Source organism: Electrophorus electricus, chromosome 17, assembly GCF_013358815.1.
Source record: "Electrophorus electricus isolate fEleEle1 chromosome 17, fEleEle1.pri, whole genome shotgun sequence".
NCBI lineage: Eukaryota > Metazoa > Chordata > Actinopteri > Gymnotiformes > Gymnotidae > Electrophorus > Electrophorus electricus.
The window spans coordinates 7178447-7194648 of NC_049551.1; the positions used below are offsets into that span (position 1 = coordinate 7178447).

The following is a 16202-nucleotide window of genomic DNA, read 5'->3' on the forward strand; positions in this document are numbered from 1 at the left end:
CCGTCTAATTTCTCACCGCGGGGGCTGTATTTATTTAGTATGAGGAAGAGCCCGGAGTTTCGCGCCAGCGAATGGTGGCGTTCGGGCGGAGTTCGTGGTTTGCGCTCCTTAAAAAGCGATGTAGCCGCAACCCGACACGACTCGTTTAAATCACACACTACTCACGGAGCCTGGCAAGGGTAGAAAACCACGATACGCAAAGCATCTCTAGACTGGAAAAGAAATCAACTTTCAGTTAGCTTCAGGGTAAGACTTCTGTTAAACCATGTTGCAGTTCTGAAGACCTCTGAAGGGTACCCAACTTTAAAACTTTGTGTGTGTGTTTTCATTATTATCATTTTGTGAAAATAAATGCATAAGCGATACTCTGCAGTTAGCGCATAGTTCCAGTAGTTTGGCATGCAAGTCTTCCATATGGTGGCCGGGTCCATTTTAACACTTGTGCTAAAGTAGTGTAGTGAAACCAGAGACTGGCGGTTGTACGGGGTCTCCCCTTAAACCCTACCAAGTGGACCTGCAGGGACAAAAAATACATTGCATTTATCTAGCTGTTTTGTTCGCGCTTTGCTTTACTAAGTGATAAAACATATGCATCAAGTTGGGGATTGTTTTTAATTACAGAAGTTGAATAATGTTAAGATATTTTGGCTGACTGTTGACACCAGGACGGTCGCTGAAGAGGCTATAGTTAGCTCGCTCGCTCATTTGGCTTATATCCTTATCTATAATGGGTAAGCCGTTCAGTATGAAGAAGTTATCAAGCTATAGCTAGAACAGAAAATGAGCACAGAATTGTATTGAAACACATTTGTAATTACAACGACTAAGAATAAACCAATTTTGTCTTGTGCGCGATTACATCATCCATGCACGTTATAATTCACTGTAATTTAAAGCAGAAAATTCTGCTTTAATGTTGTAAACACTGCGTAGTGCGTGTGCTTGCTGCACCGAGGCGGTTTTGTTGTTGTCTGTCTAAATATTATTGTAGTTGTGTGATTCATTGACCTGAGCACCTTTCCCTCATATATACTACCCATTCACGACTACCAGTACTACATCCAGTCTGAGTTTTCCTGTCCTTTTACCTCGTTTTGCCCACAAACAAAAGCACTGGCTTGTAGTCTATGGTGGCGAGGGCATTGCTATTTCAGCATTAACAAATGTATTTCTTTATTTACTCTTCTTCTTCTTCTTCTTTCATGCTTTTTTTCAATAATTTGTTTTACTCTGATGTTGCACGCAAGATGCTCACAAATTACCTAATCATTTTCCTTTGTACATCTAACAGTACACATAGGTAGTTTGTGCGTTTACTTAAGGCAAAATGTTACCTTTTTTTGTCCCATAAACTAAAAAAGATGGACCTTATATCACTTTTAGGTGGAATTCAAATCTGTTTTTAGATTTATTGTATCAGAAATGGTTTTTAAATGACAGCAATTAAATATTAAGTAGATATTTATTTATCATTAAGGCTGTTATCGTACTTAAAATATGTATGAACTTTAAAATGTATAGTTGTATGATTTCTGCCTATATTTGTCAGAAATATGATGTCAGCACTGAAACTTGGGGGCGTATGACAGAAACCAGCCTTTTCAAGATCCTTTACTTCCCAAAAGTATGGCAGAGCTGAGATCATTTGTGTTTATATGATGCACCACATGGGTCTAGACTGAACTTTTTAGTTTGGGATCTAATCTAACTTAATTCATGTCTGCAAGAGCAGAACATACTTTGCAGATATCCTCTTGATTTTGGAGTTGTTTTAGGGAATCTCAGTATTTCTGTGGTAGTTTTAGGGAATCTCAGTATTTCTGTGGTATTTCACTTATACTTCTCCTTGACTGATATTGTTGACTGGCTATTCATGAAGTTCCAGTGTTGAGGATTGAACTACATGCACTGGTGCTATGAGACCCTACTGTGTAAGCAGAAGTACTGGTTTTTAATTATGTAAACCAGTGGCAAGATATGTTTTTGTAGAAAAGCATACTTTGCTTATCCCCACATTAATTTGTTCAAATATATAAATCCACAGTTGATTGTTTCTTTACTGTGTAATAAAGCCCATTTTCCTTCACAACCGCAGTTCAGGAAGTCTTCTAGTGCTGACAGGCTGACTAATGTGTTAAGATGTTGTTCATGAAAACATTCAGCACTTCGTCCATTATGTGCCCCTGTTAATACTTTCACTGGTGGTGAGTAATAGTACATTTTCATTACTCAAAGCAGCTTTCCAGAAACAAGCCACAACATGCTCTTAAAGTCACTGTACAAGTCAGTGTGTGTTAATGTCACCCTGAAGGTTACTCAGCTAGTCTGACATTCCTCATTGGAAGCGTGTCGGGGACCTGACCTGGAGTCTGGTGTAGGCGACATCGCTGCCTGTTGGCTGTAGTCTTATTGGGATCTGGACATTCAGATGGACCTGACCTCACCATAGCTGTTCTGGTCTGGGCACGTTTCATTGTTTTGTTTGTATGATTTAGTTCACAGTTTGTATATTATAAAATGGGCCTAAGCACACACACTGCTATGCATCGAGCCTGCGATTAATCATGTGTCTTCTGTGCGGCAGAGATGCTTGCATCATGTAATGAGACAGTTGGGGTGTGTGGATCCCATGGTGGAAAGGTCAACAAAGGTCTCAAGCGCAAAGCTAGCAGGGCTCATGGATGCGCACAGCCGATGCTCCATGCTATTTACGGCAGATCCTGGCCAAACCGTGTTGGTTTGGATCACTTTTTTGTGTATTTTGGATCACTTTTTAATATTAATAAGAGCTCTCTAACCCTCTGCCAATTTCATAAAACTGCGATGTGCAAGGCGTGTTCGTGTAAAGGTGCTGCTAAAAATCTAAGGGTGAACATTCTGTAGAGCCATGCAAGAGAAAAGGGGTGCTGCTGTGTGGAATATATTTCAAAATTCAAACAGTTTGTTATGTTGTGAGGTGTGCTCTGAGCTAAAGTTACGAGTCACAGGGCCGTGGACAGACACCCAGGATTCAGAAGTCTTTGGGGGGAAAAAAAGAGCATCACCTTTAAATGGCACACCCCCTTTTTCCTGATAATGCAACAAGTTTATTGTGTTACTGTTTAATACGTCCTACTTTAATTATTGAGAATGATTGATTGATTGATTGATTGATTGATTTACAATTTCGGGGCAAAACCGTGAGAATAGTTAAGATTTTATATGTATGTTTGGAATTCTTCAAAGTGATCCAAGCAAAACCTCGCTATCATGTGATGGCTGTCAAACACCATAACAGAACAGAACAGAACAGAACAGAACGACTGTGATTGGTGGGGAGAGCTCCACACCCCTACTCTTCCCACCTGCCTAATTTAGCCAGACTCTGTGTGCGCATTAGTTTTAGGTGCACAGGTTGCCCTGGCCGAGAGAGGTGCCAGATGCATGTGCATGCTCCACCCTACACAATCCTGTTACCCCACGCAGCTGGACCAGATCTGAATAGATTTAGATTCCTGATGTCTTTCCATGCTCTCCACACATAGATGCCACACACAGCCCCATCAAATCCCCTCAGCAGAATGTCATGTGGTGTTTTGTACTCTGGAGGTCTGATGTGTGTAGGTGTGTAGGAGTGCTGGCCTGTGATTGGCCCTCTTCACCTTACGTGACACAAAGCCAGTGACTCCATTAAAGATGCACAGAAAATGAAAACATTCCTGAAGACATGTGGCTCTGTTTTGGGCATGCCCTGGTGATTTCTGAATGGGTGTGGAGTCCAACAGCTGTGTGCCATCCAGGTGGACAGTGCGGACACGTGGCATTTGCAACTTCCACAAGCATTTGTTTCTCAGAAGGGTTTTCAGATGATAACAGACAGGTTTAATGTGTCTTTCCTAGCACATGGGCACACATACATAGTCTGCCTGGAATACTTTGGCCATGTGATGTGCCAATGTTCTATTTGTAGGTAGGCAGTGGGCGTCAGAGGGAGGTGTGTATAGTCAGGGCTCCAGTGATAGGCTAGCCAGCCCCCCTTCCAGCAGGTAATGCCCAAGCTACTGTAACCTCTGTGTGCGCCTCGATTCTGTATTCCTCTACTGGGGATCTTGAGTCTGTCGGCCCTTATGCACAGAACAGTCCTTTGTTTGATGTACTTCATGAATTTTCTGCCAGTACTGTAACTGACAGTAAAGCACAGTTTTCATGACACGAATGATTGCTCTTGTAAAATCACTGTTATGGTAGAATCATGAGTGCCATTACTTCAGATGGCTGCAGTTGGGCCTAGGTATGAGATTTGCATTTTGCTGCAGGTGTGGGAATGCCTATTTGAACCAGCAGCGCAAACCTGTCCAGGAACTTTAATTTGAACAAAAACTGTTGTCGCTGACGATGGTCTAAGTGAGAAGATGGTGGGATTTACTGAATTATAACTCCAATCTCATTTCAGTTTGGTACTTCCGGCATTAAGCCCCACAAAAGTATGGAAATCTGGATCAAAGACTGTGATTAACATGATGTCTCTTAAAGGGACAGAGCTCCTTCTTGTGCATATCATTGACACTTCTGACCTATTTTCATCCCATGAGTTCTCTATTGTGGTGTTTTTTTACATGTGAAGGGACAAATAGGATTTATTGGCCCTCAGAAGAAAACCATGAAGGTCATCAACTCTGCAATAGTGGAATTGAGGTTACGGCATGTTGTAAGCAGTTTCAGACGTGGACCAAGGGACAGCTGTTACAAAATTATGTGGTCATAAATATTTGTTAATCTTGTATTTATTATGATGGAATAAAGAAAGAAAAGTTATTGTTGTGTGGATCTGACTCCCAACAAGTATTTTTTGAAATCCTCTCCCCAATGATGTGCTGTGTTTCTGTATTAATTTTCTTAATTATTATGTTATCCATTTAGCTTGTTAAATGGAACTGTAAATCATTCAATATAATCACTCGAAATACCTTTTCTGTGCCTCTCACTGTGTCATTCGGTACATGCAGCACACCCATGCCTCTGGGCCTATCTTGGTTATATAACATGCCGTTATGTGGAATAGTGAGTGCCTCAGATAAAGATGGACTAGCCTCTGTGGGCCTCCCGCCTCGGCGAGTTGTCCCATGTAATGGATCTTTCCACATTGCCCAATACTGCAGGAAAAAGTGCAACACTCGAAGCTCAAGGCAATCAAGCGTGTAGACAGCCTTTGTGTGCAGCGGGTAATGTAGTCAGCAAGAGTTTGGTGGTGACTTATTCCAGCTGGCTCTGCGTTTTCTGCAGTCTTCCTCTCCACCGACCAAACGTCTGGCTCAGTGCTCCTTGCTGTTCCATTAGTGCTTTCTCCTGCTGTCTTGTGTAAATGGAATCGCTCTGGTGAGAAGCGATTCTTGCAGAGCCGTAATTCACTGCCCAGCCGCTTTCTGCTATCAGGTCATCCTCTAGAGCCTGAAAGACAAAATGTTCATTTTGTTTCAGCCCCGTAGTGGATGCAAGTGTATCGTGATTGGGAGAGAAAAAATTGCCAAAGCATCATATTCCAGATAAGCTGATGATCAAAACAAGTGATTTTCACAATCAGTCAAGTCAAGTCAAATTTATTTAGATAGCACTTTTTACAACTGATGTCACAAATGTCCAATTCCAAGCCCTCAGTTAGCAAGCCAGGGGTGACACTGGCAAAGAAAAACTCCCTAAAACATGAGAAAGAAACCTTGAGAGGAACCAAGACTCAAAAGTGGGACCCGTCCTCATATACATACTTAGTTAACACAGTAAGGTCATTTCGTGGTCAGCCTAAGTAGTAAAATTCCATATAGTGTCTTCTATTGTTCATTTTCTACTGCTCCCCTACACAGACTCCGCTTTTGAGGGAAGAGAGCAGATTGGATCGGACTGGAGCAAACTAGGTCGGACGAGCCATGGTTTTGCAGAAGCTCCTGGGCTTTGGGAAGCAGCTGTTGCGCGTGAAGGTGGTGGACTGCAGTGCGGAAGACTCCCGCCTGGCCCGCTGCCTCAACACCTTTGACCTGGTGGCACTGGGCGTGGGCAGCACGCTCGGGGCGGGCGTCTATGTTCTCGCTGGGGCAGTGGCACGGCAGAATGCCGGGCCTGCCATTGTGCTCTCCTTCCTCATCGCTGCGCTGGCCTCAGTGCTGGCCGGTCTGTGCTACGCCGAATTCGGCGCACGGGTGCCCAAAACGGGCTCAGCATACCTCTACAGTTATGTGACGGTGGGTGAGCTCTGGGCCTTCATCACTGGCTGGAATCTGATCCTCTCCTACATCATTGGTAAGACCCAACACAGGTGCTGAGGGTATTACAGTATCAAAGTCCATGAATTCTTAAATTAAGCGTATACAAAATGATGACTGAATTTGAGCTAATGCTTCATAGAACATTCCACTTTTGGTTGTGTTTATTAAGCCTACTTTCTGATTTATGTTTCACAGTCACTATTGTCTCTCTTTAAAAATAAAGCATGTTATGATGTGAGCCGTTCCGATGATAAGGTCACGGTGTTCTCTGTTCTCTCATTCCTTGGTTCTGCTCAAAGGCACATCCAGTGTGGCTCGGGCCTGGAGCGCCACTTTCGATGAGCTGATCGGCAGACACATCGAGCAGTTCTGTCGGCAGTATATGAGCATGGATGCGCCGGGCGTGCTGGCCGAATACCCTGACGTGTTCGCCGTGGCCATCATCGTGAGCCTCACAGGTACTGCCATGGGCTCCTCTGCCCTCAAACAGATTGTTCGGGTACGCTGGGAAAGTAATTCCTGGAATTCCGTTGCCCTCATTTTTTTTGCCCTAGTTCTGATTAAAAGCTGTAGAACACGTGTTGGATTACACAAACAACAATGTTATGAATGCCATTTCACTGCTGACAATAAACAGGTGTAACTGGAAACAGTTAACGCGTGTGTTGCCGTTGTGACGTGGACGGATCTGCGGTATTTTCCAACTGGCTTTTGCCGTCGCAGGCCTGCTGGCCTTTGGGGTGAAGGAGTCAGCCGTGGTGAACAAGGTGTTCACGTGCATTAACGTCCTGGTACTGCTGTTCATGGTGGTCTCGGGCCTGGTCAAAGGCACGCTCAAGAACTGGCATCTGATCCCCGCGGAGGTGCTCAACAGAACCAACTCCTCGGGTTTCAAGTGAGCAGCCAACGTGCACCCCCACTCCCCCACATGTATCGAGCTCCTTCGCATTCTGCGCCTCCTAAAGGTTCGCCACTAGCTTCAGTGCTGTATCACTGAGTGAAGGGTCTCTGTGCTAGGCTACGGAGTCGGCTTGTCCGCCGATGTAACCGCAGTGTTGTAAAACTTTCTGTCACAAACAATTATGCGTTAAGTATTCTCTAATACGGACCTTAGTTTTAAGAATTCCAAACATATGACAGGAATTCTGCTTATGTGACAAAGCTACATTTGACATGTTCTGTGTTCCCCTTCCTAAGCAGCACGTCGGAGACTGAGGTATTGCCGGAGAGCCTGGGGGAGGGCGGCTTCATGCCTTTCGGCTTCAGTGGCGTCCTGTCTGGGGCCGCCACCTGCTTCTACGCCTTTGTGGGCTTCGACTGCATTGCCACAACAGGTGAGCGCATTGGCGGCGAGCAGCACGTGTGAGGGGGGCGCAGTTGAGCGGAGTTAAGCCAAAGGGGATGTCTGAGGCACTGGCGTGAGCTGCTGGGGTGATGTTTTATTACACCAGAGAGGTTTTTCAGTCTCTGTTGAAATGTTGCTGGTGGGCTCCACGGTAAATGTTTACGCTCTGGCTGTGCTGGTCTCTGCCCTTCCAACCATTGCTCGAGGGACGCGTGAAGGTTATGGCCCGATTGGAACTGACTCCACCTGACATGTTCTTTAGTGATTTCTGCTCCCCCCTCCCACCCCTATGTCACAGCCTTCAATGTTTACACCCCTACGTTTTCCACCTTCTGATTGGTGGAAGTGGTTTTACGGTTGCCTGGGCATGTCTTTCTCCCCAGAGAGCCCTGGCATATTTAGGACAGCCCCATAACCCCCCACCCACCCACAACTCCCTTTTCTGAAAGCATTTTGCCTTTCACTTGTGCTTTGTGGTTTCGGCTCGAGTATACAGGTATCCCCGGCTCACGCCAGATAGAGTGAACAAGGTCATACTACAGACCAGGTGGCAGAATACACACACACACACACACACAGATTAGACTCAGGATAAAGTCATTCTAAGTCGTGTCAAAGGTTATGATGTTTTTTACTACTTGTTTGTATTTGTAGTCAAATTCATGGTGACCATCTTCTCACTTTGATCTTCATTAAAGATTTGGGATTTCCCATAATGATGTGGTATATGTTGTCAGTCTGTACAGCTGGTAGCCTGGCCAAGTCTCTGTTGAAAAGATATTCTTTTTAATATCAGTGGGACCGCCTAGTAAAATAAAAATAAATGATTAAAATTAAAAAATAGGTTGAGCAGGATTATGTTGTACGTCCGAAGAAATAACACAATATTAACAAGAGTGGAAAAACAGAGATCTTGGTTAAGAGAGGTATAAAATGAATAATGGTGTATTCATTATAAAGTTCTGCTGGATCCCAAGTGTATCCATGAAAGGCTTCTGTGTCCACAGCTGTTCGCTATATCAGTGATTTTATGTGGGAGCTTTTCTCTTTTAACACACAAGGCCAACTGAATTAGTGAAACCGGGCTGTGTTGGGTGGGAATTAATGCCTCCAGAAAGAGCAGTTTTGACGCAAGTTCAATAGACAGAGATAAATACCAAACTAACATTTTGACTTGAGGTAGCAGATTTCTTTACTGTCTCACAAGCTCAATGGGTTCACGAGTGATGACCTATAACGCCAGCTCTTTGTCACTGTGTAAGGCATGAGCAGAGTTCCAAGTTTTAATGGTTGTAAATAGTGTTGGATTTTGTGAAATTTGTTTAATAACTAAATAAATAGATTCTGAACTCTCCAACTATTCCCATAAAATGGTCACTTTTCCCTCTACTGTTCTCTTACAAGGAAATTGTAATCTCCCTGTGAGCCTTAGTGAGCGAATCCTATAATGGGATGTTTGAGCTCTGATTGCTTTGGAAAGATTGTCCAGTATTAGCAGCAGGTGTGGCAGCTACCCATTGGCTCAAAATAAACAAGCTGATTTATGCCCCAGACTGGCGCCTTCACGAACCAGAAGAGAACGCCAGATTCTGTACTTATGTGTGCGCTTTGGCTAAACCATACATAACCCCTATACTAAATTACACTAAACTCGTTGCCTCGTTTATTTATTTTATGACCCTGCTACGCCAGTAAGGGCATTTCAGTTTTTGCACGTAGGTCACTTAAATATCTCCTAGGTGAGGAGGTGAAGAATCCCCAGAGGGCCATTCCCATCGGAATCGTCTCCTCCCTCCTCATTTGCTTCGTGGCCTACTTCGGCGTGTCGGCCGCCCTCACCATGATGATGCCGTACTACATGCTGGACAAGAACAGCCCGCTGCCCGTGGCCTTTACGTATGTGGGCTGGGAGGGGGCCACCTACGCGGTGGCTGTGGGCTCCCTCTGCGCCCTCTCTACCAGGTAAGCACCAAAGCCCGACGGACCGCGCCGGACGTTCCGCGGACGCGGCGGCAAATGCAGGGCTCGGTTTCGGCACCGCCCGCTCCTCCCCTTTTCTCAACCCTGTCCCTTTCTCTTTGGATCGTACTGTCATTCCTTCCAAAAATCCTGATCTGCCTCAGGGTATTTTATGGTGACACTTGCCCTCTGTGGGTTTAGCTGTGTGCTGCAGAAGGGCTTTGCGTATGTCGTATTTGGTGCGGTCTTCCTGCTAAAAAGAAGCCCTGCCTCCGATCTGCTTGGTGGGTGGAGCCAGCGGAGGACAGAAGGAAGTGATTTGGGATCGGGCCCTGTTGTCTCTGCATGCGTGCATGGTGCTGCATATGTATATATTTGTCCTAGGTTGAACATATGAGACCATTTCTAAAAATATGCAGTGAAATATGGCAGGGAGTGTCGAGACATAAATCGTATTTCTTAGTTATGTAAGTGAATGCAGTTCAGTGCCAAGTGTGGTAATGTTGCCATACACTGAGGCAGCCAATCACAGGTCTGTTCTCACTTCATTCCAGTATTTAGGGAGCACTGTAGAGACAGGACTGTTAAGTATTTCTGCTTATTTATTTTAGGTTAGGGCAATGTATGGAATTTCTCTAAATCAGTCTCTTGTACAGTTCTATGAAATGCATCGAGCTACAATTCAACATTTGTCTGCCCATGTTTACATTAACCATTAACATTACTGTTGCATGAAGGCACAGTCCCTCATTTCTGTGTTCAAACTTTCAAAACTGGCATTGGATCTTTTAAAAGCAGGTTTTACTGAGTAATTGTGGTCGTTTTATAAAGTCTTACAGCTCCTCAAAGATTGAGAAACACGAGATAGAACCAGCCTTGTGTTTCGTAACTGTTTTATGTATTTCTTTCCTGGATAGTCTAATCACTTTTATTTGGTATGTTACGTTGGGGGTGGGGGTTGTCTGTGGCATTTCTGCAGTTAATGGTGTATGTATGGGTCCGTACTTCTACACTGATGAAACCAGCAGCGGTGCCACTTGCTGATTGGGTTTCATCACTGACTGTGAATGCACTTTGCCATAGAACAGTAATTGCAGTTTGTCACTCTTTGACTTGCATGGCACGGCCCTGTTTCTCCCCCTTCATCTCTCATGCTAGCCTGATTGGCGCCATGTTCCCAACACCCCGGGTCTTGTGGGCAATGGCGGACGACGGGCTGCTCTTCAAATACATGGCCGAAATAAGCCCGAAAACAAAATCCCCCTTACCCGCTACTCTAACATCAGGCCTTATAGCAGGTGAGAAAGGTTCTTAATACTACTAACATATACTGGCCTTGGGTTTGAGTCATTCAGCACAGTGACACCGCTGTGCTCTGACCGTCACTGTGCATGCAGTACTTAGGTGTGTGTGTAGCTGGTGCTGGGAGTCTGTCAACTGTTTGTTTTCCCTTTTTGGGGGGGTCAGAAACTTTTAAACCACCTAAAGGCAGGTTTGCAAATGGTTTTGTTTTTTTTTCCTTCCTCCCCTTTCTTTTTTTTCTTTTGTCTACCATGATGTACATTTCCGTCCCTGCTTCCCCCCCCTCCCTCCCTCCCTCCCTCCCTCCCAATCTCTCCTCGTCCCATTTTTCCACACCCAGTCTCCTGGGTTCCATGTTCCCTCTCCCACGTATCGTATTTGCCATGGCCCGGGACGGTCTCCTCTTCTCTTTTCTGGCCAACGTGAGCGAGAGGAAGACGCCAGTCGTTGCCACGGTGGTCGCTGGGGTCATGTCCGGTAAGAGCGGAGGGTGCCACAGGAAGCGTGGGAAACCTGCTCTTTTACTTGTAGTGGCAAAGATAAATGCCTGCCAGTTTACATCGCAAACAGATCCCTCAGGCTTCACAACTGTGAAATACATTATGAACCATTATTGAAATGATCTTGAGTCATGATTGTTATGCTATAGTGCCATATATTGACCCCAAAACAGGGTTTTAGACCTGGGGGTGCCCAACAAACAAAATGTACCTAATGCTCTAATACTTTTTAAGGCCCCTGTCAGTCAGAGGAGTGTAGAATCGTTTTAACTTTCCTCCTTATACAGTGACCCCTTTTCCAGCACAGGACTGATTAACTACTACAGAAAGGGTTTGGTTGCGGTTACTGCCAATAAAGCTTTAACATACATTTTCCATCAACAACCTTAACTGATTAAAACATTTGTTTTAAAAAAAGGTATGGCACTGTAAAGTGGTGTGCAAATTGTTTGTTAAATAAGAATAAGTCTGTATTTTCTTTTACCTAGTTGAGGACCAGATGAGATGCTGGGGTTCCTTCATGACTTACTCCAAATAATATACATTAGTGCTTGTGTTATATATTAGTGTATTACTGTTTCATGCTATTTCTGTTCAGTTCTAAATTTTGCACACATCTTTATGCTGTAAGTTAACAGTTCCTTGAACACTGCTGTGCAGCATGGAAACTGGTGTTCCATGATATTACAGACAAAAGGAAACATAAGGGCAGGTTCAATCACAGACTTTTGCCTAATTTTATTTGCTTTTCTAATCCTTGGAACCTCATAAGGGCAATTTACTATAGACATTCATGATGATATGTACTCTTGAAAATGTTGCCGGTGACACTTGGGGACATGGAATGCTATTTATAGGTTTCTGTGTTTATCCAGAAACACCATACTAGTTTGAGTCGGAAGAAATGTAATTTATTCATTATAGAAAACAATTTTCTGACTTGTACAACCTTGTAAAATGTAAGAAGAAATAATTTTACTCTATTTTACCCAAAGAATTATAAAATCTCTTGAGCTGTCTGTATTATAAAAGATGCATAGATACATGCATGTGCCGTGTGCATGTTCCTTCCTCTGTACTAAGCAATGTGTGTGTTTTGGGTGTACCTTGGGCTATCCTTCCTGTGCTTGCATCCTTGCAGCCATTATGGCTTTGCTGTTTGACCTAAAGGATCTGGTGGATCTGATGTCTATTGGCACACTCCTGGCGTACACCCTGGTCGCTGCTTGTGTACTGGTGCTCAGGTGAGTCTGCTCCCATGCACACGCCCTGTGCTAGCAATACATACTGCTCCGCCTTGGAGTGCAAAAGGAACCCAGGCACCTACGTGAGCTGCTATGGTTGAGGATTTTTAAAAGGTCATGCTTTAGGCCAACATTGTTTCACCACCGCCACGCAGAACAGGATCAAAAAATTATCGACTGCAATTTATTGGTGTCTTTTTAATCTGAAAGTCAAATGATTTGCGACTTTTGCAAAATTATACTTGGACAGTGCAGTTTCTTAGTCCCTAGTCAAATGTAATGCTTTATTCATCCCTAAGTAATAAAAGACTATCACTAATACTGTTATGATATATAAACATAACTATTACTATTAGCAGTGCAAGACATACCTAGAAATTTCTTCCATTTATCCTCCTTAAAGTGCCACAATCTCGGTAGGGGTTGTAGCGCCTCACAGTGGACGTGTTGGGGTTTCAGGTATCAGCGGGACAGTCCCGCTCCATCGTACCACATGGCCAACATGCAGGAGGAACTGGAGCTGCGGGACTCATTCAGCGAGGCCAGTACGGGCATTCTGCCCGGCATGGAGGAGCGCTTCAGCTTCAAAACACTGCTCTTCCCTGATAACCCGGAACCATCCGGCCTGTCCGGCTCTGTCGTCAACATCTGCGCAAGCCTGCTCGGTACGGCGTGAAGGATGAATGCTGACGCTGCTCTCTGCTTCTATTTCCAGGCCTGGCATTATCGGAATGGTATTGCGTGGCTAATAGGTTTCCAGTAGACGTGTGCGTCCGGAGCTTTTGTTCCTATCAAAAGATCAATCACTGTCCGCACGGCCGGGCGATTTTGTCGTCATACCCCCATAGAGTTTTGAGAATAAAATTGTGAAGTTTTCCAAATGAAAATGTGATCTGACCTTCCTTAACAAACAGCTCACGCAAAATTTCACACCGTTGACAGCTTTTCGCACAACTGTGTGTTGGCTGCAGGCTTCTTGATCCTGGCTTTCTGCATTTTGGCGGTGCTCGGGGGCCGAGCCATCTGGAGCATCTCCACCCTGAGCATGATAGCCGTAGTGTGCCTCCTTCTCACCCTCATCATCTGGAGACAGCCGGAGAACAAAAGCAAACTCTCATTCAAGGTCGGTGGCTGGCCAGTGCTAAACCCCCCCCCACCCCACCCCGGTTGAAGAGATCTGACTGGGGTAGTCTTATAGTTTCGCCTTCTTTGTTGTGATGTGACCTTCAACCTCTGCTTGCAGGTGCCGCTTTTACCCTTCGTCCCCGTGGTTAGCATGTTTGTCAATGTGTATCTGATGATGCAGCTGGACAAAGGGACTTGGGCACGCTTTGCTGTGTGGATGTGCATCGGTACGTGGCACTACCCAGACACAGGGAGACTTGTTTCTTCGCTTCAGATTGACAAAGCAGATACATTTGGGGGGTGGGGGGTTGTTTGGCCATATATTTCAAATATAATGTATTTCCCCCTTTTGTGATTGATATACTGTATGTATGCTGAACCCAGTGCAAAAAAAAAAACCTTAATTATATGTAAAGGAAGTAGGTGAAGCTGGTAAGCATTACATGTGGAACCTTCCGCAGTGTTTCAAAGAGCCAGTTACTGTGACTTGGTTGTGTTTGGCAGTGACCTCATTCCAACATCACTCTCTGTGCCTCAGGCTTTGCTATCTATTTTGGCTATGGCATATGGCACAGCTCCGAAGGTGCTCTGGTTCACTCTATCCCCGACGAGGAGTCCGACACGTGTAAATCGACCTGCACCCGCGACGGGGATTCCACGTCACCAGAGAAAGAGGCCTTTCTCTGCACCAAACTTGAGGACAGGAGGGAAGACGATGGAATGTTCTGAAGCAGAGCACCTGCATGACCGTATCTCTGATCCGTGACAGTAGGGGCCGCCAGAGAGCCCAAACTATTATTGCACTTAGAGTGACGAGACGCTGTAATGTGGCTGATTAGCTGTTTTACTTCCTTCTGAGGAAATCTGGAAGCCTAGCTAGGGAATCTTCTTTGGCTAGTGAGTTGCCTCTGGAATTCTGACAACTCAGGAATTTGTACCCAGCTTTGAATAACTTAGAAACCAAAACGGTCAAAGAACATTTCTCTGACAGGAGATTAGGAGTGCTTTAATGTCAGACTCATAGAAGTGCTGTTTATCATTGCGAGACAAGACGAATCTCATTTGTGTTCCTATAGCTGTTTCATCACCTGCATTCACCACTGTCTTATCAGAGCAGTCCATGTTGGAGACAAAAAAAAGAGAATCAGGGATCCTTCCTTACTATTTACCAGTGTAGTGTGTTTAAAAAAGCCAACACCGTGCCTGGCTTGCATTGTTTCTTGTTTTAGTATTTCCAGTAATCTGTTTAGGACTGCACCAATCTTGTAAAACTTATGGTGAAACTGGCTGTAACCAGATTTTTTACACCTTGCACTTGGGATATTCTTGCCGTCTTTGTTCACCACTGCCATCTTGTGGAGTGGTAAAGAAAACACTGAATGTTTATTTTCCTTTCTGTATCCCGAGAGTTCCAGTTATAGTTTTGGGTACTTTTTCCTTCTCATATACTTTGCCTTACATTGCTTTTCAGGCTTACTATATTATAGTCAGTCTTGGATTGAGAGCATTGGACGAGAGTTGTTTATCGGACTAAAACTTTGTAGGTCATGTGTAGGTAATAGACGTTTTCCAAATGTACAAACTGATTTAATATTGTTTCAGATATTGCTTACCTGAATGAAGAATATTTGAAGACATTCACGTAATTTCTTTAACCAATATCTGCCCTTGTGTGCAGTGAGATTTTTGTCGTGCAAAATCGAATGGTTTGTACAAAATAAGGCGATTACTTCAATGAGTATTTCTCCAGTTTTAACCTTACCTACAAATGAGATACCGTCTCTTATTTCAATTATGTGAACAAATAATAAAGACCATGCCCGTGTGTACAATACTGTAAGACTGCATAAATAACGTTTCTGACATAAGCTTTAATCAGGCCGTTAGGAGTAGATAACGAAGTGTACACTATCAATATTATGTACATTATATTTGTTTATATTCTTTGCGGTAATTTATTGTGCATTTCAAATTATGCTTTTTAAATAGCCAAAATTGAAATATTGATACAGACATTTGAGTCTTTTGCTAAATGTTTATAGATAAATCAGCGGGAAAAAAAATGACTGCTGTTTTGTCTTCAGACATTTTCAACACGTGCTTTTAAACAGCTAGTAACGGAATTTGCGTCATTCAAGCTTCCTAATACGAAGGTATTTTCACACCATTTTATTCCCCCATATCTCTTTAGATCTCTGATTGAACTTTAGATCTTACATTATTTTTGAGATGTTCAAAAATAGTTTTGCAGAAAACTGAGAATGTATGTCTTTTAGCCCCCATTGTAATGTGATGTTTACGATATGTCGCTTCGTCATTGCAATTAACTGGCTTTGTTTTTGGACCTTTTCTAATGTATTTTGTATATTTCGTGTAAAATCCTTAATTGGTTAAAAAACACGTCTTGTGCTATATCTTCAAATAAGGTATTTTTTTCTTTTTTTTTCGTGATGCTGTAAATAAAGAGCTTTTTGTGATATTCTACCTGTCC

General features: G+C 43.8%; 1 protein-coding gene across 2 annotated transcripts; it reads left to right on the top strand.

Moving 5' to 3' along the window:
• The first annotated feature begins 90 nt into the window (after positions 1-90).
• On the top strand, positions 91-16193 carry slc7a1a (solute carrier family 7 member 1a). Of its 2 annotated transcripts, none has more exons than XM_027016135.2 (12): positions 91-246; positions 5838-6270; positions 6536-6694; positions 6960-7131; positions 7434-7570; positions 9321-9543; positions 11183-11319; positions 12484-12586; positions 13046-13251; positions 13558-13709; positions 13830-13938; positions 14250-16193. In XM_027016135.2, exons 2-12 carry the CDS (start codon positions 5901-5903, stop codon positions 14438-14440), a joined length of 1959 nt encoding a protein of 652 aa, XP_026871936.2. In that variant the 5' UTR covers positions 91-246; positions 5838-5900; the 3' UTR covers positions 14441-16193. The 2 variants fall into 2 exon arrangements, with proteins under 2 accessions (XP_026871936.2, XP_026871937.2); XM_027016136.2 differs by having other exon boundaries at positions 7437-7570.
• Positions 16194-16202: the final 9 nt, after the last annotated feature.

Excerpts from the sequence above, each read along its gene's own strand:
- slc7a1a (XM_027016135.2), top strand. The coding sequence starts at position 5,901 with ATGGTTTTGCAGAAGCTCCTGGGCTTTGGGAAGCAGCTGTTGCGCGTG. Across the intron at positions 7,132-7,433 it reads ACCAACTCCTCGGGTTTCAA|CAGCACGTCGGAGACTGAGG; the intron begins GTGAGCAGCCAA and ends CCCCTTCCTAAG. Across the intron at positions 13,939-14,249 it reads TGCTGTGTGGATGTGCATCG|GCTTTGCTATCTATTTTGGC; the intron begins GTACGTGGCACT and ends TCTGTGCCTCAG.